At 42.3% G+C, this 27,682-nt stretch overlaps 1 protein-coding gene across 2 annotated transcripts in view; it reads right to left on the bottom strand.

Annotated features, from left to right (window-relative positions):
- Positions 1–27,682, bottom strand: part of LOC137326344 (gephyrin) — a 491,797-nt gene that overhangs the window by 314,563 nt on the left and 149,552 nt on the right. For both annotated transcript variants that reach the window (XM_067991340.1, XM_067991341.1), the window contains exon 2: positions 13,834–13,912. In XM_067991340.1, the coding sequence (XP_067847441.1) occupies positions 13,834–13,912 (79 nt within the window). The remainder of the gene's footprint in view (positions 1–13,833; positions 13,913–27,682) is intronic.

Raw genomic sequence — 27,682 nt, 5'->3', positions numbered from 1 at the left:
CCCGCGCTCTCCCCATGCCCCTTGATGCCTTTTATGTCCAGAAATCTATCTAGCTCCTTCTTAAATATATTCAGTGACTTGGCCTCCACAGCCTTCTATGGCAGAGAATTCCACAGGTTCACTACCCTCTGAGTGAAGAAATTTCTCCTCATCTCAGTCCTAAATGACCTACCCCGTACCCTGAGACTGACCTCTCATTCTAGACACCCCAGCCAGGGGAAACATCCTCCCTGCATTCAGTCTGTCTAGCTCTGTCAAAATTTTATACGTTTCAATGAGATCCCCTCTCATTCTTCTGAACTCCAGCGAATACAGGCCGAATCGACCCAATCTCTTCTCATATGACAGTCGTGCCATCCTTGGAATCAGTCTGGTGAACCTTCGCTGCACTCCCTCTATGGCAAGTATATCCTTTCTTAGGTAAGGAGACCAAAACTGCACACAATACTCCAGGTGTGGTCTCACCAAGGCCTTGTATAACTGCAGTAAGATTGCAGTAAGTAAAATGTTCATCAAATGCTTCTCGTTAAAGTCAGTACCTCTTTGACCAAGGTAACCATTAAAAAATGTAGATGTTCAGTTAAAGCCTACTGCAGACATCTATCCCCATCAGCTGATCTGACAGCTTTTCAAAAATTTGGTTCCCATTTTCTTAGCACAAGGCCATAACATGGTTTTTAGCCTTGTGAGGATTCTACTGCACATGCAGAAATTGGATGTAATAAGAAGTGTACACCAAAAAAGAGAGTTCCACATCACTGGGAAGATTGAGCTTTCATTCAGTAATAACCAATACTACAACTATCCAGCAGTGAAAAATAAATTAACCAGATCCGTCATCAATGTGAAGAAATCCTCATGTTCAGCAGGCTTTCTGATCATTAGACACATGGCTGGTGAAATTCGTCTTGGGCAGTGGCGCAAAATGGATGACAGCGCGTCTGCGGCCCGTGTTACACTTCAACCGATTTTCTTTTCCATCGACCTCAAGGGAAAGGAAAATCAGACAAAACGTAAAAAAGGCTGCCGGTGCACTATTGACTGTTTTGCTCTACCACGCACGACAAATTTCTCCCCCACTCAGAAATGTGTTCTTGCACTAACTTTAGCGGAAAAGTATACAGTATAATACAATAGTTCCTGCTTTATACTTGAGTTAAAATTAGTGAATGCAGAGGAATATAGCCCATAGTTAATAAATATTAAACATTCGAAACTCGGTTTTAGCTTTATAGAAAAAAGTTGAGGTTCTTTTGGTGAACAATAGCTGTATTTGAACAAACTAATCTGTGATTTGGAATTTTTGGAATGCATTAGTTATCTGCGAAAAGTAGAAAGGAAGTTTCTTTTCAAATCATTTTCACTGGTGTATGATACACTAAAATGCTTCAAGCATTTTGTTCAGTAATCCTTTAGATTTAATACTGTACATGACAAAGGATGTAAACATATCATTTATTGGTATATTGTCTATGACTCAGAATAACTCAAATTTACTGCCTCAATTAATTGGAGAATTTCACTGGTCTATAGCTAGCCCAGTAAATATTTCAAATTTATAGATTTTCTGAACTCAACAATTCAGCAATTACCTAACACTTAAAGTTCAAGTACATCATGTCCCACTTTTAACATGATAAAAGTAGTTAGCTTTAAAGAACACTGAAAAAACACACTACTTTCCACAATAAGAAAAAAGAACCATGTAATGCAATTTGTTTTTGTTTTTAAAAAAATCACCTTCACACAAACCAAATTTATAATTTAGCACAGTAGAAAAGTAAAATTACTAAAAGCATCATTTTCCCAAGAAGCCAGACAGATATTTCTAAAAATCCAATCAGACCAGAGGTGATGTGCAAATAGTTTACCTGTACTGTACATTGTGGTTGGATATTGCACCGAAAAATGTTTTGGACTCATCTTATTTGCAGAAAGTTACAATACACATTTAAGTAGGGATGATCATTTCAGCCACCTCCCCCTCACCTTCAAGAGCACCATCATCGCCAAGATCCCCCACCATCAATATCTTGGGGATCATAACTGACCAGAGACTTAACCGGACCAGCCATAACAAACTATAGCTAAAAGAACAGGGCGGAGGCTGTGTACTTTGTGACAAATGGCTCATCTCCTGACTCTTCAAAGCCTTTCCACCATCTACAAGGCTCAAGTCAGGAGTGTGCTCGGATAATCACCATTTGCCCAAATGGTTACAGCCGCAGCAACAGTCAAAAGGTTCATTTCTTTGGCACCCCTGCGACTGTACTCAATGTCCACCCCATCCACCACTAACACATTGCAGCTGCAATATGTACTATCTACAGAATGTACTGCAGCAACTCACCAAGCTTACTTTGACAGTCCTGCAAACTCTAGTCTTGCGAAAGACATTGCTGTGGGTACACCATCACCTCCAAGTTCCCCACCATCCTGACTTGGATATATATCATCATTCCGTCATTATCGCCGGATCAAAATATTGGAATTCACAATCTAACATCATTGTGGGAGCACCAAGGACTGGAGCAGTTCAGGGAGAAGGCCACCACCAGGTCAACTCAGGATAGGCAATAAATATGGCAGCACCAGTGTTGCCCATATTCAGAAACAATTTAAAAAAAACTACAGAAAATGAATGGAACTTAGTAAGTAGCACCTACATGCATACCATCAGAGGTTGTCTTACCAAGAATTTGCTAAGACAATCTGAGAAAACTATCGGATATCTTTAAACAGTCAGTGCAGTTTGTATAGAAAAATTTATGGCACAGAAGGAGGCCATTCGGCCCATTGTGTCTGTGCCAGTCGAAAATGAGCTACCCAGCCTAATCCCACTTTCCACACTTGGTCCATGGCCTTGTAGGTTATGACACTTCAAGTGCATAGCCAAGTACTTTTTAAATGTGATGAGGGTTTCTGCCTCTACCACCCTTTCAGGCAGTGAGTTCCAGACCCCCATCACCCTCTGGGTGAAAATTTTTTTGCTCAGCTCCCCTCTAATCCTTTTACCATTTACTTTAAATCTATGCCCTTGGTTGTTGACTTCTATGCTACGGGAAATAGGTCCTTCCTGTCCACTCTATTTAGGCCCCTCATAATTTTATAAACCTCAATTAAATCACCCCTCAGCCTCCTCTGTTCCAAAGAAAACAACCCCAGCCTATCCAATCTTTCCTCATAGCTAAAATTCTCTAGTCCTGACAACATCCTCGTAAATCTCCTCTGTACCCTCTCTAGTGCAGACACATCTTTCTTGTAATGTGGTGACCAGAGCTGTACGCAGTACTCAAGCTGTGGTCCAACTAGTGTTTTATACTGTTCTAGTATAACCTCCCTGCTCTTATATTCTATGCCTTGGCTAATAAAGGAAAGTATCCCGTATGCCTTCTTAACCACCTTACCTTCAGGGATCTGTGGACATGCACTCCAAGGTCCCTCTCTTCCTCTACACCTCTCAGTATCGTCCCATTTATTGTGTATTCCCTTGCCTTCTTTGACCTCCCCAAATGCATTACCTTACACTTCTCCAGATTGAATTCCATTTGCCACTTTTCTGCCCATCTGACCAGTCCATTGATATCTTCCTGCAGTCTACAGCTTTCCTCCTCACTATCATCCACACAACCAATTTTTCATGTAATGAAATGTAAATTGTGCCATCTTGCCCACGTTTTTGATTCTGTGAATCATTTTAATTGTAAATAAATCTGGACAGTGGTTTTATTCTTTAAGAAGTGCTCCTACACGTGATATTTTGCTTGGTCTAAATTGACAGTAGATGCAGTGGGTATCCTATGTAATTCTCCAGTAAACAATCAAGGTTAATCCAGGCTACATCACCTCAATGCAGCAGAGAATAAAGACACATGTTTCAGTTCATTGCAGAATCGGCCTGCTTACAATTTGCTTGCGTGAGGAAGGAGGGGAAAAAAGAGTCAAAACCACAATGACAGATCAATATTTTGTATTCTCATATGGGGAAGAAGAAATCATTTCCATGAATATTTGAATGCTCTCAGTTAGTGGATTGAAGTCGTAGTGAATTCCTTAAAGGCGTGAAGATAATTAGCAAGGAATAAGTGTCATTGGTATTGCGCTGAGATCAATATTGGTTCTCACATTTGATTACAGACGGTGGGACTTGCCAACTGGAAAAAAAATGGGGCACTGGAATTTGAAGTTGCAAACTTGTTTCATTTTTAGGAATCTAGCAACAGTTTTCAGCTTCCAGTCAGAAGTCAAGAAGCTCGACACCATCCAGGACAAAGCAGCCTGCTTGATTGGCACTCCATCCACCACCTTAAATATTCACTCCCTCCGCCACCAGTGCACCGTGGCTGCAGTGTGTACCATCCACAGGATGCACTGCAGCAAGTCGCTGAGGCTTCTTCGACAGCACCTACCAAACCCGCAACCTCGACCACCTTGGACAAGGGCAACAGGTGCATGAGAACACCATCACCTGCACGTTCCACTCCAAGTCACACACCATCTTGACTTGGAAATATATCGCTGTTTTTTCATCGTCACTGGGTCAAAATCCTGGAACTCCCTTCCTATTAGCACTGTGGGAGAACCTTCACCACACGGACTGCAGCGGTTCACCACCACCTTCTCAAGGGCAATTAGGGATGGGCAATAAATGCTGGCCTTGCCAGCTACGCCCACATCCCATGAATGAATTTTTAAAAAAGGCAGGTGTTGCCTTGGTTTGATGTCTCATCTGAAATAGGGCACCTCCAACAAAGCAGCACTCCTACAATGCAACTCAGAAGCAGGCCATGCTTTCTGTTGGTACATGGTTTAGATAAACATGCTGATTCACTCAAATATAGATGGTTACTAAAAGCTACTAACCAGGAACCAGTAGCTACCACAAAACCAATCTTAAATCACTAAAAATATCCCCAACATCTTTGAGCAGCCAAGTTTCCTCAGTTACCCAGGTATATACAATTGAAAATGTTAAGTAATAAACAAAAAATGTTGGCACAGTGGGTTAAGACAGCAGCCTTTCAGCTTGGAGCCTCCATACAAATCCAGCCCAGACTGATGGGATCAAAGTCTCTTATGCTTGCTGGCCATAAGGCTCCCACCTGTCATGAGTTTGGAACATTTCAATCCAGATCCTCGTAGACATGGGGTGACAGCATAAAACTGCCCCTAATTCAGCATTAATTAGCAATCTCACTCAGAAGGGCCACAAGATGGCCGGTATGGCAAAAAAATTCACACTGGTGCAAGAGGGGGCGCTATGCAGAGGTTGGGGCTGAGGGATTGTTTCGGCAGAGTAGACTATTACCAACCCACCTCTGAACCTTTAAAATACCCACTCAACCCCTGTATCCTCTCCAACTCTTTTGCTGCAATATAACTCACATCGCCCTTAACCATCCATCCACTGTGACAAGAGCTCCTCGCAAGGGTCGGTACTAAGTTGCCAGAGGCCCCCTCACCATTAATCAGTTTTCTTCCTCCCTTCCCTACCCATCTGTTTCCCTCAGAGGCTTTTTTGCTTTCAAAATACAACTTTTAAAAAAAGTCAAATTAGAATGAGGAAAGAAACTGCCTGTCTGCCTTTCTCTTTTTCTCACTGCCTCTGTCTCACAGGTGTTAGACATTAGAATCTCTGTTTCATAATTGTATGTGATTAGCATTGACCTTTTTCTGTCCACAAAATGTAGGTAGAGGTAAAACTTTTGAAATTTGCCCTCTTGTTCCCAAAAATATTTGAAGAAAAATTACTGGGCAAAAAGTGATGAGAGCTAAAGAAAACAAGGCCATCAACAGAGCTGACCAAACATTACTGATGCATCCTATGATATCAGGTATACTGCACAGGCTCAGACTGCACGATGCAAGTTATGAAATATATATTGTTTCAACCCTTATTTTGAACATTTGAGATAAAAAAGGGGGCCAAAAAAATTTCAGAAAGCATTTTGATCAATTTGTGGGAACCCATTAGCCAGACTGCGCAATCACAGGGCAACGTACACTCACTATGAAACCACAGCTATTGTTTCACACAGTGTACCACCTTCAGCATTTAAAATACCTAGGGCAAAAGCACCAACAGGAGTAACAGGTAATGCAGGTATTTAGGAGGAGTTAAAATTCTTATCCTTGTGTTCAAATCATTCCATGACCTCGCCCCTCCCTATCGCTGTAACATCCTCCAGTCTTACAACTCTCTGAGATCTCTGTGCTCCTCCAATCCTGGCCTCTTGTGCATCTCTGATTTCCTTCACTCTACCATTGATGGCCGTGCCTTCAGCTGCCTAGGCCCTAAGCTCTGGAATTCCCTCCCTAAACTTCTCTGCTTCTCTATCTCTCTCTCCTTCTTTAAGTATCACCCATGGCTCAGTTGGTAGCACTCTTGTCTCTAAGTCAGAAGGCTGTGGGTTCAAGTCCCACTTCAGAGACTTAAGCACAAAATCCGGCTGACATTCCCAGTGCAGTACTGAGGGAGTGCTGCACTATTGGAGGTGCTGTCTTTCAGATGAGAAGTTAAACCGAGGCTGCGTCTCAAGTGAATGTAAAAGATCCCACAGCACTATTCAAAGAAGAGCAAAGGAGTACTCCCCGGTGTCTTGACCAACCTTTCTACCTCAGCCAACACCGCTAAAACAAATTTTCTGATCGTTATTACATTGCTGTTTGTGGGAGCTTGCTGTGTGCAAATTGGCTGCCGCGTTTCCTACAATACAACAGTGACTTCAAAAAGTCATTGGCTGTAAAGCACTTTGGGATGTCCTGAGGTCGTGAAAGGGGCTACATCAATGCAAATCTTTCTTTCTTTTCTTTCTTAAAACCTAGCTCTTTGACCAAGCTTTTAGTCACCTGTCAAATTTTGTCTGATAATGCTCCTGTGAAGTGCCTTGGAACGTTTTACTACGTTAAAGGTGCTTTATAAATGCAAGTTGTTGTTGAGTTTTCAATAAACTACCTAACGAATTTAATATGTTACAGATATTCATGAATCACTTTTGCTGGGTCCACACACGACTGTTGTGTGGCAGGTTTGCCGCTGCCTTTGGGATAGAATTTTACCACAGCTGCTTCGAATTCGTCATGTACATTTAGGAGTATACGAAATATTGGGGACATATCAAAACTTGCAAGGAGAAGAGCCTGGAGATTGGGGAGAGAGTGGGGCCTGCTGACGGAGAGTGAAATCCAGTCAGTGATGGACCTGATGGACCGGATTAGTGCAATACTAAGGGAGTGCTGCACTGAAAGAGGGGCTGTCTTTCGGATGAGGCATTAAATCAAGGCCCCTCTGCCATCAGGTGGATGTAAAAGATCCCATGGCACTATTTCGGAAAGCAGGGGAGTTCTCCCTGGCGTCCTGGCCAATACTTATCCCTCAACCAACAGCTGGTCATTTATCTCATTGCTGTTTGTGGGACCTTGCTGTGCGCAAATCCACGTTTCCTACATTACAACAGTGACTACACTTCAAAAAGTACTTAAATGGTTGCAAAGCGCTTTGGGACGTCCTGAGGTTGTGAAAGGCGCTAAATAAATGTAAGTCTTTCTTTTTCTTTATTAGTCCCACAGGTTTCACTCATGAAGAATTTGGTTTAAAAAGACACTGATTTTGATTTTGAATAAACAAAGCTCCACTTATTTAAATGGTTTAGGATCTGTGCCACTATAATTGATCATAAAAGTCACCCCTTACATTTCCCACCCATATTGACAGTCCTCTTTGAATTTTAAATCATTTAATCCAAAATATGGAAATGTTTAGGAAGATGCAGCCAGACTTTTGCTTATTACAACAAAAACAAGCAATTCCTCCCACAATTTTATTGAAAAAGATTCTAAATTAGAGCTGCATATATAATCGCAGAGATAATAGGTTACTATTGTTTTTTCTACTGCTCCTATCATTATAAGACAGGGTATCCTTCAATTTGCTGTTCCTAATGCCATGGGAGGTCTACTAGTGTATTAATGTGTAGCTTTTGTAAGAATCCCATTGGAGGAGTGATGGCACTGTGACTATGAATTTGATCTAACTGGAGGTGGCTGTGCCAACAAATGGTCAAATTCAATGATGAATGATATACCTAATGTTTTGACCTTAAAGTGCCAATCCATATAAGGAGGGAAATGATAAGACTGTTAAATCCAAAGTCCCAAACCCAATTGTGCAGACTACTTGCCATTTGTCTTTAGACGTCTCCTCCAAACACATAGAAAGCTCAGTTTCAATTTTTCCACAGAAACACGCACAGAATAGTCAAACATCATTCATAATTTGGAGGCAGAGTGTGATATCAGTAATATAGAACAGCAGTGTGCGGCAAACCAAATTTTAAAACTGAGATTGTGCGCAACTGGGTTAAAAACGTCATGAATAAAAAATTTCACTTTCATTTTTATTGCATACTAGTTGACCTCCCATGGCATTGCTCACTGGGAGCTGACAAATTGCAGTATTCAAGCAGGGTAAGAGGGCAGGGGCATTACTGGACTAGGTGGGGGAGGAGGAGAGAGAAGAGGAGGGATAGGGAAGTGGAGGGGAGCAAAAAAGAGACGGATGAGGGAGGAAACGATGGGAAGGGGAGGAGGGGAGGGGAGGAAAAGAGAGGGGAGAGGGAGGAAAAGGGAGGGGGATAGAAGATATGGAAGGGGATAGAGGACATGATGGAGCGGTGGGGGGAGAGCTGGAGAAAGAGGTGAGAGAGAGGTGATGGAGCGAGATGAAAAGGCAAGCTGAGGTGAGGGGAAGGGGAGACTTGAAGAAGAGGGGAATGAGGGGAGCGGGTGAAGGTGAGGAAGGAGACACGCTTGGAGGATGCAGTCGAAGGGGGTGCTGAGAGGGAGGATTAAGGGAATGGAAGGGATTGGAGGAAAGGGGATGGGGAGAGGAAAGCAGGTAGGAGAAAAACAGAGGAAGGCATTAGAGAAGAGGGACAGGGAGCAGATGTGGGAAGGAGAGGGATAGAGGTATGGGAGCAGGGCGGGGGGTAATATCAGGCTGTGGTCAACGGAGGCGGGGACTGCGCGCAAGGATCAGACCAATGGGCCCAAAAGGTGCTGAGCTGGGTTGGGAGGCTGACAGAGAAGCAGATGCAGGACCAAAAATACACTCACTGGTATGAAATCCACTCAGCAGGATCTGGCATAGAGGCCTGAAACATTGTAATTGGGCAGGAGTGAGCAAAGGACACTCAAGGCTCACCGATAAGGAATCAAGCCAGTGCAGAAATTCCACAGCCATGGGTGTGAGGCAGAGAGAAGGCAAGGGGTTGGAAAATCATGGGGGTGGTTCACTGATGAGCTGAGAGACGGACCCAACAAAATGCAGCTGACAACCAAAGGGTATTGGAGGGGAGGGGGGCAGGGGTGACATGCTATGATTTCATACTCAGAAGATGGCACTGGGGGAGGAACAGGGAGCAATATTCCAGCAACAACAGGCTGCAGGTGGAGAACAGTGTGCCAGAATGGCAGGTGGGGGGTGGGGGGGGAAGAACTATCAGGGATTTAGCATTAAAGTGAAAGAGCAAGCTGACTGCCTTCAGGTTTCTGGCAATGGGTTGCTCAGAGCAGGGGCACGGCCCGAGGCAGAAACTCCATTTATTTAAATTTAAATTTATAATTTCCTCCTTACCTTTATTTCCCTTTACCAACATGGTTGACACCACTGGAGCATCAGACCCTGAGGCTACTCTGCAATGGCACTCAGTGGCCAGAAACTGCAACTGCATGCAGACTCATCAATGCTTAGTATAAAATAGCAGCTAATAAGGGGGATTTTTGTCTCAATACTGCCTGTTTACACCTAAAGATTAGACAGTATCGAGATCAAAACCGCATGGAGGACTGACCCATAGACTTCCTAGAGGAACGGAGCAAGTCAGGAGGCAGCGACTTCCAGCGGTATTGAAAAGGTTTCCTCACCTGCTCTCAGATGAAGTGCTGGAAAGTTTTGGGGAACACTTTGCTTCTATTCCATTATGGATATTTGCAACTTAAGACTACTTTAATACACTTGCATTGACTGCAGAAAGTTATGATCTCTTAAGGCATTTCTGACAAGCCACTTTTCTCTTCATGGGGGTCCATCTGGTAATTCCACTCTGGCTAGAGGACGAGGAGGAGCAGCAACAGAAAGTGCGAGCAAAGGAGGCTGTACCTCTTTAGCGAGGCTGCCACAGAGTTACGTCATCTCCTGCAACAAGATCTATAACCACCTGTCACAGCTAGCTCAGCAATGTCCGTTGCAGCCCTGAACTTCTTTGCCTCTGGTTCTTTCCAGGCTGCAACAGGAGATATCAGCAACATCAGTCAGGCTGCAGTTGATGCTTCCATCAAACAGGTGATGTCAATCGCATCCTCATGGACAACTGGAAGCAGTAGGTTAAGGCTCTGAGGTTCGGACAGATTGCAGCATTCTCCCAAGTTCAGGGCCTCATTGACTGCATTCATGTTTCCCTGCAGGTTCCTTCACATGACTCCACTGTCTAAATGAATCAAAAGGCGCTTCCATTCCACTGGTGTACCAATGGTGTCTGATTACCAGCAGCATATCATATGCAGGTCTGTGTCTGCTTTTCTGGCAGCTTCCATGACACTTTTATCTTATGTACCAGCTTTACCTGATGAGGATCTTCAACATGATGAGGGAGACAACAGTGATGAAATAGAGGATGGCCAATCAAAGCCAACATCCGCCCCAGTCCTTCAAGCCTCAAATAAACTGTGTGCACCCAATGACAACACTGATATTCATGTCAACTAGCATTGTAGGCTCTCCAGCTACTAGATGAACACTCTGCACACAAAGATTTTTACTGGCTTACACAAATGTCTACACACTAATCATCACCTGGGTCTGTGCCCATACTGCCTGTCTTAATTGCTCTCTAACCTACTCTTGTGCTCCAACGAGGTGCTCTGCTAGTGGCTTCAGCATGGGAAGGAGAAAGTTGCTTTGGCACAGTCAAAGGCTCAAGAGACACTTGTGGTTGTTGACCTCTCGGAGCTCGGGCCTGAGAGGGGCTGGCTGCAGACTGCAGCATCTGGGAGGCTGCTGTGGCAGTCTGGTCCAGCTGGCTTTCTGGCACCAGGGCAGGAATTGGTTGAGGGGGTCGCAAGGGTCCAGACATGTTGTCGCTCTCAGAGAAGGCAACACATTCCATTCTCACTGAGTGATTGCCCCGAATATCGGGCTGCAGTATAGCACTCCCAATGATCTGTGGGAGAGCAGACTGTAGGATATCCATTTGGCGATTTGATCTCCCAGGCTGTACAAGACAGAGGAGATGGTGGAGCCCAGAGCTTGAATGATCCCAGAATAAGCTTTACTGAGAGATGTTACTACTGGTGCCACAGATTCCTGCAAGGAGGGTCCAGCTGCATCGTCCGTTGAGATAACCACATGCTCCATGGTTGATGGCAGAGTATCCATTCCATGTGCGAGAACTCCACATAAGTCGGCAGTGGAATTCTCCACACTCTCTGACATGTTGTAGTAGCTCCATGACAGACAGTCCAATGCATTCAGCAATGACTGGTGCATAGAAAGCATTTTTCTTTTAAAAGTTGAACTCCTACAGTCTGCATCTCAGTTCTCTTTAGCAGAGCTAGATCACAAGCTTGCCTTCCGGTAAGCTATTTCCTGGGCTATCCTTTCCACCTGCACCTGCTCACTTGTGCTCAGTGAGTCACCCAGCACAGCCTCTAACTTACTCAATATACTACGTGGGGTGCCAATTTCTGTGCTGGTCCTTGCATGAGTGATGCTGAATCTCCAGGAAGGTTCTTCCCAAAAGTCTGTACACATGCAGGGCCTGAATTGTCTGAGGGATTTAGAAAAGAGGGGGATAAGGGTTAGCACGTAGTGGCAAGGGTAAGCAGTAGCAGATGAGTGGCAGTGCAATACAGAACCAGGTTGTAATGGTGTGTGAGCACGTGTGTGTGTGAGAGACAGAGAGAGAGAGTGAGTTAAGTCGCAAGAGAAAAAGGGAAGATGTCCTGCTATGTATGGCCTCCATCCTGGCCATCTCTAATGCTGCGTTGCCTCTCTCCGCCAATGATGACAATAGGTGCCTCCTCATTGGTGTCAGAGATTCCACTCCTCCTGTCTTGGAATCTTCCTTTAGTTGTGTGCCAGCTTCTCCTGCAAGAGTAGCAGTGGGTTCGTTTGTGCCCTGTTCAAGGGTTTTGAAGATGTATGAGGCTGTTTTGCATAGAGTGCATGATTAGAAGAAGCAGCAGCAAGTGTGGCCAAGAGAGAGTAGTTATGGGGGCAGTAGCAGATGTTGAGTGTGTGAATACAAGAGGAGCAGCATCCAGTTGTGATTGGAGGAGAAGCATGGGAAGTGGGGAAGGGGAAGGTTGATAGTGCTGGGGCTAAAGTAGGGTGATCCAGGGTTGTACAGAGAGTAAGGGAGATGTAAAAGGGAGTCTTACCATGGCAGTCCTGGTGAGGTCATGACATTTCTTCCTGCACTGCAGCCAGGTCCTTGGAACAATGCTGCTAGCATTGACTTGCTGAGCCACCTCTCTCCATTTCTGTTGACTAGTTTGATGGGGCACCAGTCGCCCATTGAAGGGGAAGCGGACCTCCTTCTTGTTGCTTACTTGCTCTACAAGCATATTCCATGGCTGCATCAGAAAACTGGATGGGCCCTGGATGACGCCCTACAGCTTGCTGCTTCAATAACTCGCTCTCCACTATCTAAAAATGCATGTCCTCTTTAAAATGTTGCAGGGTGCCTTTAAGTGGCAGCCACCCTGCTGGATTTCTCGCCCTCCCAATCGACAAGCTGCCTATAAGGAGCATGATTAGCACCGGCAGCTCATCTATTTAAGGTCAATGAGGCACAACCATGAAAATTATCAGGATCCCCCCCCCCGCCGACTAAATCAGGTGAGCAGAGCGGAATAGATGACCCGTCCACTGGACATATGATCAAAATGAAAATCATCCCCAGCATATCAGCAGCTAGGGCGTTACTTCAGTTAGGACATTATAAATATGAGCTGAAACTTTAACAGGTGTTGCAATGCAAAATTGCAACAAGGACAGTTGAAATGAGAGTTTTCAATGCATTTTCAAACGGAATGTTGTGATCCATCTACAATTTTTAATATCAATAATATATTCTTCAATATATATCACTGATGAATATTCAACTGAATAAATAAATAGCTTGGTAAAATAATGTTCTTAAAACACTGCAGTCTGGGTAAATAATCTGTTCAACAGACCCTCAGCAATTTGCCAATTTAAAGTAAACTTGGCAGGAACCTTGGGCTAAATTTTTTCAACTCTACTAACTGCAAAGCAGTGTGCCAAGTATAGAGTAGCACTAAAAATGCAATTTAAAATTAAACTGCAAAGAAAGTTTCTTTTAATGGTCTATTCACAATTTATCAGTATATTTTCACTGCATTTATTTTCCTTCAAATTTGATCAAACTTAATTCAAATAGGACATTTAGCACCGCAAATACTTTCAATGGCTCTGCCATTGTTCACATCTATGGAGATAAAACACCTTTAATGCCTTTTTATTTTTCCCACTCACTGTTTCAACATTCCCAAAGTTGATTATGGCCTTTACAGTTTTTTGTGTCCTTAGAAAATGGTGCTACAGAAGGATTGTGGTCATCTCTCCAAGTTTTTGAATACAAAGCAAGTACATGAAAAGTATATAGAGAATACTCAGTAGAATAAATAGCATTTCATTATATCACAATAAATTAGAATCATTTTGAGGAAGATAATCATTATTATTCCATGTTTGCTGTCTAAATGGCTTAAATTGCACATTGAATTTGATCTTGGCTGTGTCATACTTACAGTGAAGGATCTTGGACCAGGTCTTTAAGGTTTATCCCACTTCTATCTTCTGCAAGGTTTCTGAAGCAGCTGTCACTCACTGTAAAAAATGAACAGAAAATCACAGTGGTATTTCAAAATACTGCCTTTGGACCAAGACTCTTTCTCTTTTCTGTCAACTTTTTCTTTCCCCTCCCTTGAAGGCATTGATTCCTCCTGGGGGAGTCTCCTCACCATTAGTTGACCTCCAGTATCTCACCCAAATCACCAGTCTTCATTTGTGAGCCTGTACACTGAGTTTCAGCAGGGTATTCAAGAAGCATTACATTCAAGTCCAATCTTGTCCTCATCTAAAGTTTATGTTTATTTATATGCACTTCCTTCTTTAGGCAGGGGAACCCAGGGGTGCTGAAACAATAGTGGTCCTACCAGCTGCCCCGTTTCAACCTTAGCATTAGCAACTCACTAGCTTAACCAGCTAAGCCATGCTATCAGGGAAATCCTGCAATTAATATAGGCCAGGTGAAAAACAATCGTATTTCAACTGAAAAAGAAAATTGCACTGAGAAGAACCCCATTTAAAAGAAGTTAGAAAGATGAAAAGCATTAGAATGTTTTTGTTAAAGTCTGTTTAAGGTAATTTTGTTTTGAATATTATCTCAACTGATGCAGATGCATTTCAGTGACATCGGTATAGTTGTGTGCAGATTTTGCGAGCCAAGAACAGGTTTGCCAAATATGCTTTGATGGAGATGGTGTCCTTTAAGAATGAAGTGTGCATTACATTTAAGTAAAACTAGCTTGGAGGAGTTAGGACCAGTAGAGATAATCATAAACCCAGAGTGATTCAACCATTGTGTCCTTTCAGTAGGGTATGCAAAGTGTGATGCTCTGCTATATCGAACCTGGTAACTTCTCTGAACCAATTCCCCAGTAACCGTGAAGCTCAAAATCTGTTTTGGTATTGATAAAATTTGCAAAATGATAACTTTTATACACAATCTGTAATATTACTAAGAGGCATATACACAAGAAGCACACAAATAATGCGTCTCATATTTATGAGGCAGCAAGAGAATTGACTTTGTAACATTCAAAACAAAGCTGCGCTGAAGATTGCACAGCAATGATTTCTGAGATGATAGCTGCAACTTCATTTATTTTTGCTCTTCCTGCATCACAAACAAGACATGTGACCAATGTGAAAGATGGATACAGCTCAATTGCAAGTAACGGTTGGGCTTTCACTAAGCAAGGCTTCATCTTTTGCAAACACCCCCAAGGCTACAAGCATCAATAAATTAATTCTTCCTCTTTTGATCAACTCGAACAAACAATAGCCATCACATAAGGGTTCGGGGAGAGGAGGGTAGAGGAGAAATGATTATCGTGAACAATGGCCAATATCCGATGTATGTTCAACTTGATTCAAGAAAGACAAATTGGAATATTTTCTTAATGGTGCGGAGGAACAAATGGATTGAGGTGCCATTTACATAAATCACTGAAAAATAGTGCATCGGTATAAAAAATAATCAAAAAGACTAATGGAAGTTTGGTTTTTATCTCAAAGGGGTTGGAATACAAAAGTGAGGAAATAAAGCTTCAGCTGTGCAGAGCTTTGGTCAGACCACATTTAGAGTGTTGCGTTTAGTTTTGGGCACCTCAGGAAAGATACATATCGTTCTTGGATGGGGTACAGTGCACAATGATACACCAGAATAATACCAGTAAAAGGTTAAATTATGAGGACAGGTTACATAAACTTGGGTTATATTGCCTTGAGTTTAGAAGATTGAGGTGAGATCTAATCGAGGAGTTTAAAATGATAAAGGAATTCGACAGGATAGATATTGAAAAACTTTTTCCTTTGATAGGGGAATTAAGAACAAGGGGGCATAATCTTAAAATTAGAGCTGGGCCGTTTAGGCGTGAAATCAGAAAGCACTTTTCACACAAAGGGTAGTGGAAATCTGAAACTCTCTTCCACCAAAAGACTATGGTTACTCAGTCAATTAAAATTTTCAAGACTGAGATTGTTAAGTAAGGATATCAAGGGATATGGAGAAAAGGTGGGTAAATGGAGTTGAGGCAGAGATCAGCCATGATCTAACTTAACTGGACCAGCCATAAAAATACTGCAGCTACAAGAGCAGGTCAGAGGCTGGGTATTCTGCGGCGAGTGACTCACCTCCTGACTCCCCAAAGCCTTTCCACCATCTACAAGGCACAAGTCAGGAGTGTGATGGAATACTCTCCACTCACCTGGATGAGTGCAGCTCCAACAACACTCAAGAAGCTCGACACCATCCAGGACAAAGCAGCCCGCTTGATTGGCACCCCATCCACCACCCTAAACATTCACTCCCTTCACCAATGGCGCACTGTGGCTGCAGTGTGTACCATCCACAGGATGCACTGCAGCAACTTGCCAAGGCTTCTTCGACAGCACCTCCCAAACCCGTGACCTCTACCACCTAGAAGGACAAGGGCAGCAGGCACATGGGAACAACACCACCTGCACGTTCCCCTCCAAGTCACACACCAACCCGACTTGGAAATATATCACCGTTCCTTCATCGTCACTGGGTCAAAATCCTGGAACTCTCTACCTAACAGCACTGTGGGAGAACCTTCACCACACGGACTGCAGCAGTTCAAGAAGGTGGCTCACCACCACCTTCTTAAGGGCAATTAGGGATGGGCAATAAATGCTGGCCTCGCCAGCGACGCCCACATCCCATGATCGAATAAAAAAAACTGAATGCGGTACAGGCTCAAGAGGCTGAATGGCCTACTTCTGTTCCTGTGACCATGTTTTTGCCCTCAGCACAGCACCAAAATGATCTGAACCAGAGTCACGAAACACACTGTTTGTGAATGTGACCATGGTGCATTATCCCTGCTTGTCCTCTCTGCAGCCTTTGACATGGTCGACAATACCATCCTCCTCCAATGCCTTTCCTCCACTGTCCAGCTCAGCAGGACTGCGTTTACTTGGTTCCACTCGTACCTATCCAATTGTAGCCTGAGCATCTCCAACAATGGCTTCTCCGTGTCCCTGCACCTCGAGTCCCCGTAAGGATCTATCCTTGGCCCCGTCCTCTTCCTCAAGAACATGATGCCCCTTGGCAACATCATCCACAGATGTGTGATTAGCTTCCATATGTATACTGATACCAACCAGCTCTACCTCCACACAACCTCTCTTGAATTGTCTACTGCCTGTGCTCTCAGGTTGCTTGTCTGGCATCCAGTCTTAGATAAACTGCAATTTCCCCCAGCTAGACATTGGGAAGGTATCACCACAAAACATTGCCACTAACTACATGCCCTATCCGGCCAAAATCTTAAGCTGAACCAAACTGTTCGCAACCTTCATGTGCCAGTCAACCTCCGAGCTGAGCTTCCAACCCCATATCCTCTTCAACGCCTACTTGCACCTCTGTGACATTGCCCATCTCTGTCCCTACCTCAGCTCATCTACTGCTGAAACCCTCATCCATGCTTTTGTCACTCAACTATTCCAATACTTTCCTGGATGGCCTCTTGTCCTCTATGCTCTGTAAATTTCAGCCCATGCAGAATTCTGCTGCCTGTATCCAATCCCACACCAAATCTCGCTTAGATGTTACCCCTGTCCCCATTGACCTACATTGACGCCCAGTCCCCTAATGCCTCAAATTTAAAATTCTTATTGTTGCATTTAAATCCCTCCAGGTCCTTGCCCCTTTCTATCTCTGTAATCTTCTCCAGCACGACAACCTTCCCCCCTCCCCCATGAAACTCTGGCCTCTTCTGCATCATTCCTCTCTTCGCCCCACATTGGCAGAAGTGCTTTCAGCCACCGAGGCCCCACATTCTGGAATTCCCACCACAAACCCCTCCATCTGCCCACCTCTCTCCCTCTCTCAAACACTCTTTTGAACAAGCTTTTGGTCACCCCTCCTAGTGTTTCCTTCTTTGGCTCAGTGTCCACTTTCTCCTTACACTTCTGTGGTTCCCTTGGGATGTTTCTCTACATTAGTGGTAATTGTTACTGGTTGAAGTTATTAATTATTCACCTGGCTGCCATTTTCATCTTGTTTTATCACATGTTCTGTACAGTAAACTTGTAAGATTAGTTACTCTGCTGCAATAAAAATAACTGAACCAAACTTTGAGTCTCCAGCCATATTATTATTATGTATGATTAGGGAATGAAATTCGTAGTTTTGAACGGCATTGTACAGCTGTTGCCATGTATTTAACAGGAAAATGTACAAACTGTTCCTGAACTGCATCAGTGCTCAATGTTTCAATGCATTTAACACTCACATATACATAAATAAATATTAAGAAAATTAAAATAGTGAACATAACAAAAACTTTAGGGGCACTCAAGGGGAACTTCAAAGAAAAACAATTCCCTTTATTCCATATTTTAAAATTAAAGATGAATGCCTGCAGTGCGCTTCAGGCCATCTTTTAATATATTCAAACTACGTTAGAAAACTAATATTGGATTTGAGGTATTATACTCAACAAAATTAATTTAATGGTTGCAGTTCAACTTAAAACTTTTCTGCAGGTAGATAGACAGCTGGTCTGAAATCTCTGGAGGATGTTCTGCTTTAAGATTGTACTTAACATTTTTTTTGCAACACTAAGCATTTCTCTTCTAGGTCATCAATGTCCCAGTGGGACCCTTCTGCATTTAACTGTGCAGCCTCAATTTTGTATTTGCAAAATTGGGTCTTATTCTTAAAAAAAACTGCAGTATTTGGCTTTGTAAATTCATGAATTTCTTTCATGTGAAACACCAGTTGACTATCATCCTCACTTTATCCTATCCACCTTAATTGGCTTGCCTAGGGCAGGGCAAATACTTTCAAGTTGAGAAGCTAATTTTGTGCTTTCAAGATCACCAGTCTTTAGAGGACTGTTGCACTCAAATACATTTGATGATATCCTGTTATTTTACAGTGGTGTTACACTATCCCTTTCAGATAAATGTGAAGTTGCTTCTGATGCACATCAGCATTACAGCGGCAGTGTAATTTGGGAATCCAGAGAATATCTGGCTCTCGAGTGTAATGAAGCCAGTAAGTAGACTTGCATCTTCTGGGTTTCACACTGAGTGTATTATAATTCTAACTCAGTGCAAAACCCCATTTAAACATGTACCAAATCCTCCAGATACAGATCAGCCATAATCTAATTGAATGGCGGAATGGGCTCGAGGGGATGAATGGCCTACTCCTGTTCCTATGTTCCCATGTTCCAAATGGTAAATATGACCCAGTCTCGTACACTTCCAGTTGGATGGTTAGAATCACATTGGCAGAAACATGGGGGCAGCGTCCTAGCCTTTCGTGGGGCATGGCATGGGAAATACATTGGGAGAAAATAAATGCATCGCGAAAATAATCTTTGTGCCAAAGTACTACGTTCTGCATTCACCTTATAAGAGGACCGTCAACAGAAATGCATAAAATAGTAATTGATAACAGAAGGGAGCTCCAGTAGAATGATACAGGGGAAAATCACAGAAGTCAAAGCAAAGCTCAAATTTGAATGTTATCTGAACCCTAAGATTGCTTTACATCCTTGTAATTCCAACCCACAAATGAAAGCAAATTTTTACCAATATCACACTGAGCATGGTGACAAGATAGTAGATATCAATTGTGGCAACAAATGTGAATCAAATAATAAGTGCTGCAGCATTAAGTACGTTATTCTCTGCAGTAGTTTATACACTGAACGGTCTGGCTATAATGTAGTGTGAAATGGCTGAGTGGGCTGTACCAATGTTAAACTGAACTGATGCTTGATGTTGTACGGTAATAGTCCAGCACCACCAATACATCCTGTCACGATTTGTACTGTATGAGCTGTGGACCAAATTTGTCTGCAAGTTGGATTATTATTATGCTTTTTGCACCAAAGTGGACTAAATGATTTACAGGCCTTCTGCAGGGGAAGAGCAAAAGGCCATCTTGAAATAAATAAATCCATATTTAGTTTCAAGCAAAAGTTGGTAAGTAGCAGGGAGGTGGCCTTCAGTGCAGTACTGTGCGAGCGCTGCACTGTTGGAGGTGCTGACTTTCAGGTGAAATGTTAAACCAAGGCCCCATCTGCCCTCTCAGGTGGATATAAAAGATCCCACGGCCACTATTCAAAGAAGAGCAGGGGAGTTTTCTCCAGTGTCCTAGCCAATACTTATCCCTCAACTAACAACATTAAAAAATGGATTATCCGGTCATAATCTCACTTCTGTTTGTGGGACCTTGCTGTGCACAAATTGACTGCAGCGTTTCCCTACATTACAACAGTGACTACACTTCAAAAGAACTTCATTGGCTGTAAAGCATTTTGGGATGTCCTGAGGTTGTGAAAGGCGCAATATAAATCCAAGTTCTTTCTTTTTTTTAAGGTGTCTGGGGACCAGAAGAATTTAATTCAGTTTTTGTTCTTAGTTTTCAGGGAGATAACATTCATTTTAAACAACAGCAGTCCAATCAATTCTGCTTTGCGGGACACAAGGCTAATATAGTCTATGATGGGCAAGGTGTGACACTATTGACATTGAAAACTCCACTGAATAGCACAAGTGACTTGGCTCCTAAGAAAGCATTCAGCCATCACAAAGAAATCTTCATTTCTCCAATTCCAGCAATTTTTAGGGAAGAGAAGGAATAACTAAACTGGGAGAGAAGTGCAGTCAAAAATAACAGCCTGCTGTGGTGACCCATGGGTAACACATTTTCTGAAATACTTCAATTTTAAAAGAGAATGTTGAAAATATAGGCAACTAGCACCATTCTCAAACCGTAACATTCAACAGTAGACGGGTTAGCACAAAGTTGCTTTCAGTTAAAATGCGACATGTACTTGCTTTTTTTCCCCCCAAAAAAAATTTGCAATGGCTTAAGCCTCATAGTAGGAATATAGTGAAATAAGTTTTCTTCTTAACTGAAATTTTTCATGTAAAAAGATAAAATGTCATATGATTTATATCCTTTGACTAAAAAAGAAATTGCATCTATATAGCAACTTTCACATTCTCAGGAGATCCCAAAACACTTCATAATCAATAAATTACTTTTTGAAGTCACTTTTGTTACATAGAAAAATGGGACAGCCAACTTATACAAAGCAAGGACATACAAACAGCAAATAGGATGAACAAACAGTTCATTTGTTTTTGTTGGTGATGGTTGAAGGAGAAATGTTGGCCAGGACACCAGAAGAACTTCTTGTTCTTCTTCAAATAATGCCATGTGACCGTTTACATCCACCTGAATCGGCAGATGGGGACTAAGTTTTATATCTCACCTGAAAGACGGAACCTTCAACAATGAAGTACTTGCTCAGTATGCAATGAGATGTCAACAACTATTTGCATTTATATAGCACTATTAATGTAGAAAAATGTCCCAGAGCACCTCAAAGAGACGGAATCAAAAATTAATTGACTCTGAGGCAAAGAAGAAGAGTTGACCATAAGGTTGGACAATAGGATAGGTTTTACAGAGGATCTTAAAGGAGAGTGGGAGTTGGAAACACAGAGTAACTTAGGAAGGGAATTCCAGAATGTGGGGTCTAAGCGGCTGAAGGCACAGCCGCCAATGGTGGGAAAAGTGTAGGGGGATAGAGAAGACGCCAGAGTCATGGAAAGATAAAGATGTGGATGAGGGTTTCAATGGCAGATGGGCTGAGGTAGGGTGGAGACAGTCAATGTTACAGAAGTGAAAGTAGGCAGTGTGCAGAACACATCAGTTACCAAGCAGCTTGCCTTAAATCAACTGTGTTCAGGACAGAGCAAGCAGATTGTGTTGAGCTGTTTCTCCTTGCTTTCCATGCAAAAAGTGTTCCTACCTTTGTAACTGGCTCCTTAACAAGCACAATGACACCCCCGCCCACCAACCACCACCACCACCACCACCACCCAATCCAGACTAAACCTGCAGTAAAACTAATTTAGTGAGCAGCCACATCTCAGAAATAAATCAGATGATGTTGCCAAGGGCCAGCATGTACATGAGGAAGACAAGGGGCCAAGGGTAGATCCTCGGGGGAATCCCGACTTGTCAGTGTGGGGATGGGAAGAGAAGTCATTGTATGAGATGCTCTGGATTTGATTGATAGCTCAAATGGCCAATCCCCAGACAACGACAGACCATTGGCTTCCCGTGCAGCTACGAAACAAGTGAACAAAGAAGCTTGTGGTCAACGACAGTCTGCACAATCTGGTACAGGAGCCAGATCTAAAACGAGAATACTCTTCTTAAGTTCAGGGCCGAACAGTTTCACAGTGTCGTCTGGTCAGAACAGGGGCGGTATGGTGCACTTTGTTATTTTCAGTGTTGCAAGTAGTGCTACATAAATAGCTTAAGCTAAGTAAAATGTACTGTTAAATATTACCCTGTCTGAGCACTCATTGTAAAATAAACCAGCCCGTAGATTTATAATCAGCCTTGTTTCACTCAAGTATTTATCATACTGCTTTTCAGAAAATCGGAGGCAGCACATGCAGTTTTGTAATATCAAGATCATAAAACTGAGGGGTTTCAGTGCTACGGCCCCAAGTAACGTTATCATAGTGCTAGATATTGGACAGCAAATGTAGACTTCTGATGTTAAGGGACATGTGATCCGCTTACATTTGACATTGCTGACACTGAACCAGAGAGAATATCTAGTGCAGATCAGAAATTTGAAACAAGAAGCAAAAATTTAACACACTCAGTTATGCGAACATGACATGGCTAGAAGTACTGTATATTGACCACAACACAACCTGCAGACATGTCTAGAGAAAAGGAATCACACGTAAAGGTCCCCTCTCAATATAAGTGGGGGACTAAAAAATTGAAGAAGCTGGTATGTCAACCACTCTGAGTACCCATCTCTTCTTCAGGTCTCCAACATGTACACAGGAACAAATACAGCTTTGAGCAGATACATTCACACAAGCTCAAAATTAATTTGACACCGAACAGCAGATAAAACTAAGTTCCAGAGTAAACTATTTTATCCATCATATGCACCAATGCAAACTGGATGGATTGAAAATCTGTTTGAAACTTCCACCTTGCTATTTTAAAAGTGGAGTCGATTCAACTGAATTAAGAAGTGGCAGTTACATAGAAGATTAGGCAAAATGCCCAAGATCTGCATTTTTAGAAAAGGATTCAACTTGGAAACGACAATTATCGGCACCAATAAGATGCATAATTTTGAAACTACTTGTAATTATGACAGTCAGCAAATTTTGGATGTTAAGAAAACAAACAGCAATGTGGCTTGAGAGACTGCAGTTTCAGTTATTAAACTTACATACATCTCTGAACCCTTAAAAAAATTGTGGTGCGTGCATAACTACATCAGTCATGGCTAATAAGCATGATAGATTTGAGGGAGCCTTTTCTCTACAAATGTGGAATTAATTAAAAAAATTAGATTGAAAACATTTAAAATCATAAAAACACTAAATGATGTTACTGCAAATTTGCATGGTTTGGATGGTATCAACTGAAAGAACGTTAGTAAGGCTGTTTTATCTCCTTTTCTCTCTTCAATGTAGACAGCCAAATGTTAATAGGACAGCTTTTTAAAAATTATAATGAAACAATTGAATGGTGAGGCATCAATAATCCAATTTATGGCAATGATTTACAGTAGATCTAATTACAAGTGAAAGGGTTATGCAAGGTCTCAGTGAGTAGCAGGGAAGGGCTGTTAAGATAAATAGATAAAACTGAAGTACAACTGAACAAAGGTATCGGTCAAAGAGAAAACAAACGTCAACCAGAAGTTGAATCGTGTCAAATTGGAAAACATTAGCAAATTTATGTGTCCAGGAAGTAATACAAATGGCAAGAGTGATACAATGAATGAGATGGATGGAACACTCAGTGCTCCAGGAAAAGTTATTGGAATACTGTAGGATCAGAAGCAGAAGAGAATTTTCACTTTTATCATATATGCATCTTCCTAAAGCACCAGCAATTCAATGAACCCGAAACATGAAGCAAGAATGATGATGCCAAAAATATCTGAAATGCAATGTCTCAGATATATTTTTAGAGTAACACGTTAGAATAAAGAAAGAGGAAAGCCTTGCATTTATATAGGGCCTGAATACATCTCTCAGAAATGTGTCCAAGTGTTTCACATACAATGAATTAGTTAGAAGTGCAATGATTTTTGATATGGCAGCAAACAAAGCAGTATGTACTCATCTACATCTTTAACCAGGCATTCTCCCTCTGCCACCAAATCTCCGCATACAGAACCAAAACAGTTATGCTTTTACTCCAGTGGTAATTACCTGGTGTTCTAAGGTGTAACATCTTTCAAAAAAGACTGCTAATTAGTTATTTTTTTGTTTTTAAACATGCATCTACCAAGAAGTATTTTTCAAATAGAATTTCAAGTGCCTCTTGTATTTTTAGTATGATGTGGATGACTTTCCATCCCTTCTATTATTTACAGGGAAGAAGAATTGTACAAGTTAACTTTTGAAGAGACATCTGCACGTAATAATTGTAGTCAGGCAATAGAACAGAGATGACAGCCCACTGATACTGACAACAGCTGTAGACTTCCCCTGTAAATCCTCCTACAGCAACAAATATATTTTATTTCAAAATTGAATCGGTGACAATTTGTAGTTCTGCAAGTGAGTCAGCAGATTGTACATGGTAATAGAGGGCCCCCGTGGATTGTAGGAGGCGCCGTCCTTCGGATGAGATGTTAAATGTCTCTGCTTTTCTGCCGGTTCAGGTGGTCATTGAAGATCTCATGGATCTTTTTTTTTTAAAAAGAGCAGAAAATTTTCCTGATGTCCTGGCCAACATTCCTCTCTCAACCAACACTACTAAAAGCAGATGAACTGGCCAGTTGTCTAAATTTGTTTGTTGGGCTTTGCTGTGTGCAGAATGGCTACTATGTTTGCCTACATGCCAAAAGTCAGTGCATTTCTAAGTAGTTCATTACTGAAATGAAGAGAGACATAGGAGGTGATTTTAAACCCCAAGAATGGGTGGGTTGGGGGCGGGTGGGAGTTGAAAATAGTTGTTTTTTGGGTCGCAGCCGCAGCTCGGCTTTATTTTCGGGTTTAACGTTGGCGCGTAAAAGTACAGGCTTCCCACTGGGAATGCCAAGTCTGAAAATTTTGCGACCCAAAAAACAACTATTTTCAACTCCATCCGCCCGCTTTTGGGGTTTAAAATCACCCCATAATGTCAGTACACTGGGAGAGGAGGTGGGTGAGCATGATTGGAACACACAAAGAAAATGGGATACTTAAAAAAAAATCCTGAAAGATTATAAAGCCTTATATAGCCTATGAGGAGGGAAAGGGTGTACATTAGAGAAAGCCACAATGGTTTTGTAGAGAATAGTTCGGCTATTTGTACTCAAAAATAAGTATTTTATGGCTTATAAAATGACTAATAGTCTTTCAGACAGGGAAAGGTATGAAAAGTAGTTAGCGTTAACAAAAGGAAATATTAGACATGCTGAAATGAATCAAGAAAGGAGGGTAGCTGAAAATAGGAAAAATAATGGGAAAGAATTTGTTGTGTATTGTAGGAGTCAGAGGTCAGTTGAAGGACAAATAGGACCATTGCAAGATGATGGTCAAAATCATAGATGATGACAAGGGCACGGCAGAGGAGAGTTGAACAGAAACTTCGTATATGCTCTTAACTGTAAGAAGGTTAGATCAACCCTTTGTGTAGTAGAAAAAGAACTAAAACTAAAATCCAAAAAGGTTGCTTGCACATCTCAAAGGAAATGGTGCAAGTTAAATTAAAAGGGCTCAAGGTGGAAAAAGCACCGTAGCCAGATTTAATTTAACCTAGGGTTCTGAAGGAAATGGCAGAGGTAGTGAGGAATGCCCTAGTAAATATTATCTAAAGTTCATTAAGAACTGGGGAAGTACTAGATGTTGGGAAGAAGGTGCACATGTTGCCTTTACGTTAAAAACAAGGATTAAAATCACAACCTAGAAACAATAGACCTCTGAGTTCAACCTCTCTGGCGGGGAAGTTAACAGAAAGTATCATTAGGGATGCTTTTAATGAACATCTGGAATGTTCAAGGTTGATAGGGGATACCCAAAATGGCTTCAGAAAACAGAGGTAATGTTTGACAAACCTGATCCAGTTTTTTGATCAAGTCATTGGAATCGTGGATAAGGGAGATCTGGTAAATTTGATCAGTTTGGATTGCCAAATAGCTTTTGATAAGTGACTGTATGCTAAAATCAAGTATAACTGCATTAAGGGTGATATGGATTGCAAATTGGCTAAAGGACTTTAAGCAAAGAGTGATTTGAAGTGGGATTGCTTCAATCGTGGGGTGCCCCATGGTTCAGTGCTGTATTCCCCCACTCCGTTTATTATGTTTATTAATAATCTAGAGCAGGATATAGATAGTATAGTTATTAATTTCATGGATGATACTAAATTGAGCAACAGAGTTAGGACCATAGAAGGAGGAAATTTATTACAACTGGATTTGGATAGAATAGGGAAGTGGGCCCAAGATTGGCAAATGTCTTTCAATGTAGCTGAGTGTGCAGTTATGCACATAGATGGCAGAGTTCAGATACAGAGTCTAGTAGGAGTGAGTGCACGTTGAAAGTGATAGGAAGGGAGACTTGAGAGTGATCATTGACTGCTCCCTTAAGATTCAAGCGTAGTGTCGGGAAATTCCGGCCAAAGCAATCATGGTCCTGGGCTGTATTACCTGGACTGTTCACTGCAAAACTCATGCCATCATAACAAGGTTTTATCTGGCATATTGTGTACCATTTTGGTCCTCCCATCTCAACAAATGACATTATAGCCTCGATATTTACGGGGAGGCAGGGAGGGAGCGGGGAACGCAGTAGCGCGTCTAAAACCGGGAAAGCCCGGGGACGCAGAGGTCCTGCCAATATTATCCAGCGGCAGGAGGCCGCAGCCAGGGATCGCTGGGGACGGTCCCTGGCAATCAAGGGAGATCGGGGCTTGATGGAGGGGGGTCGCCGATCGCAGCAGCGAGGAGAGGCTGCGATTGGCAAAAGGGAGGCCAAAGGCTTCCTTGCAGAGCCCGGAGAGCACTTCTATTCCTCCTGGCCCACAAGGAGTGCTGCAGAAAGCACTTACTGGCTGAAGCCAGCAGCGCTCGCCTCCATTTCGCTGCCAGTTTTCCCAAGCCCTGGGAAACTTGCACGGCAGCTGTTAGATTTAAATAAGTCTCCCAACTGCACTCCTTGCGATCCTTCAAGATGACATTAGAAGCATTATTGAAAAACTGTGTGATCATGACAGAAGGAAGCTAAGATTCCACGAATTAACCAATATGTTTGGGACCTCCGAGAGCTTGCCTGAATTGGCTATGGGTCTATTGTGTCGACTTGCATTTATATAGCACCGTTAATGTTCCAAGGCGCCTCAGAGAAGCGTAATCAGACAAAAATCGATGCTGAGCCCAAGAAAGAGGTATTAGGAGGGGTGACTGAAAGCTTGGTCAAAAAGGTGGGTTTTAAAGAGGATCTTAAAGGAGGAGAGGGAAATGGAGATGCAGAGGAGTATAGGGAGGGAATAGTTGGGCTCATCCCTACGTACCTACTCAGGAGGAAGGGTAGATACATCGGGATGAGTCCAACAAGAATTGGGGCAAGCACGTGTGGTACTGATAGCCTTTTGTCGTCCTAAAGTACATGACTTTGCGAGTCAACTGCTACCTACTTCAGCAGGAATATTTTTCTCTAACATCACATGAAGCACCAAGGATAGAGGCAAATAGTGACAAAATAACTTCTAAATCCACCTAAAGTTAATGTATTAGCATTTTGTGAAATTTGATCATATGACAATCAAAGTGAATT

The sequence above is a fragment of the Heptranchias perlo genome, chromosome 10 (assembly GCF_035084215.1).
Source record: "Heptranchias perlo isolate sHepPer1 chromosome 10, sHepPer1.hap1, whole genome shotgun sequence".
Classification (NCBI taxonomy): domain Eukaryota; kingdom Metazoa; phylum Chordata; class Chondrichthyes; order Hexanchiformes; family Hexanchidae; genus Heptranchias; species Heptranchias perlo.
This window is presented reverse-complemented; position numbering and strand designations above follow the sequence as displayed.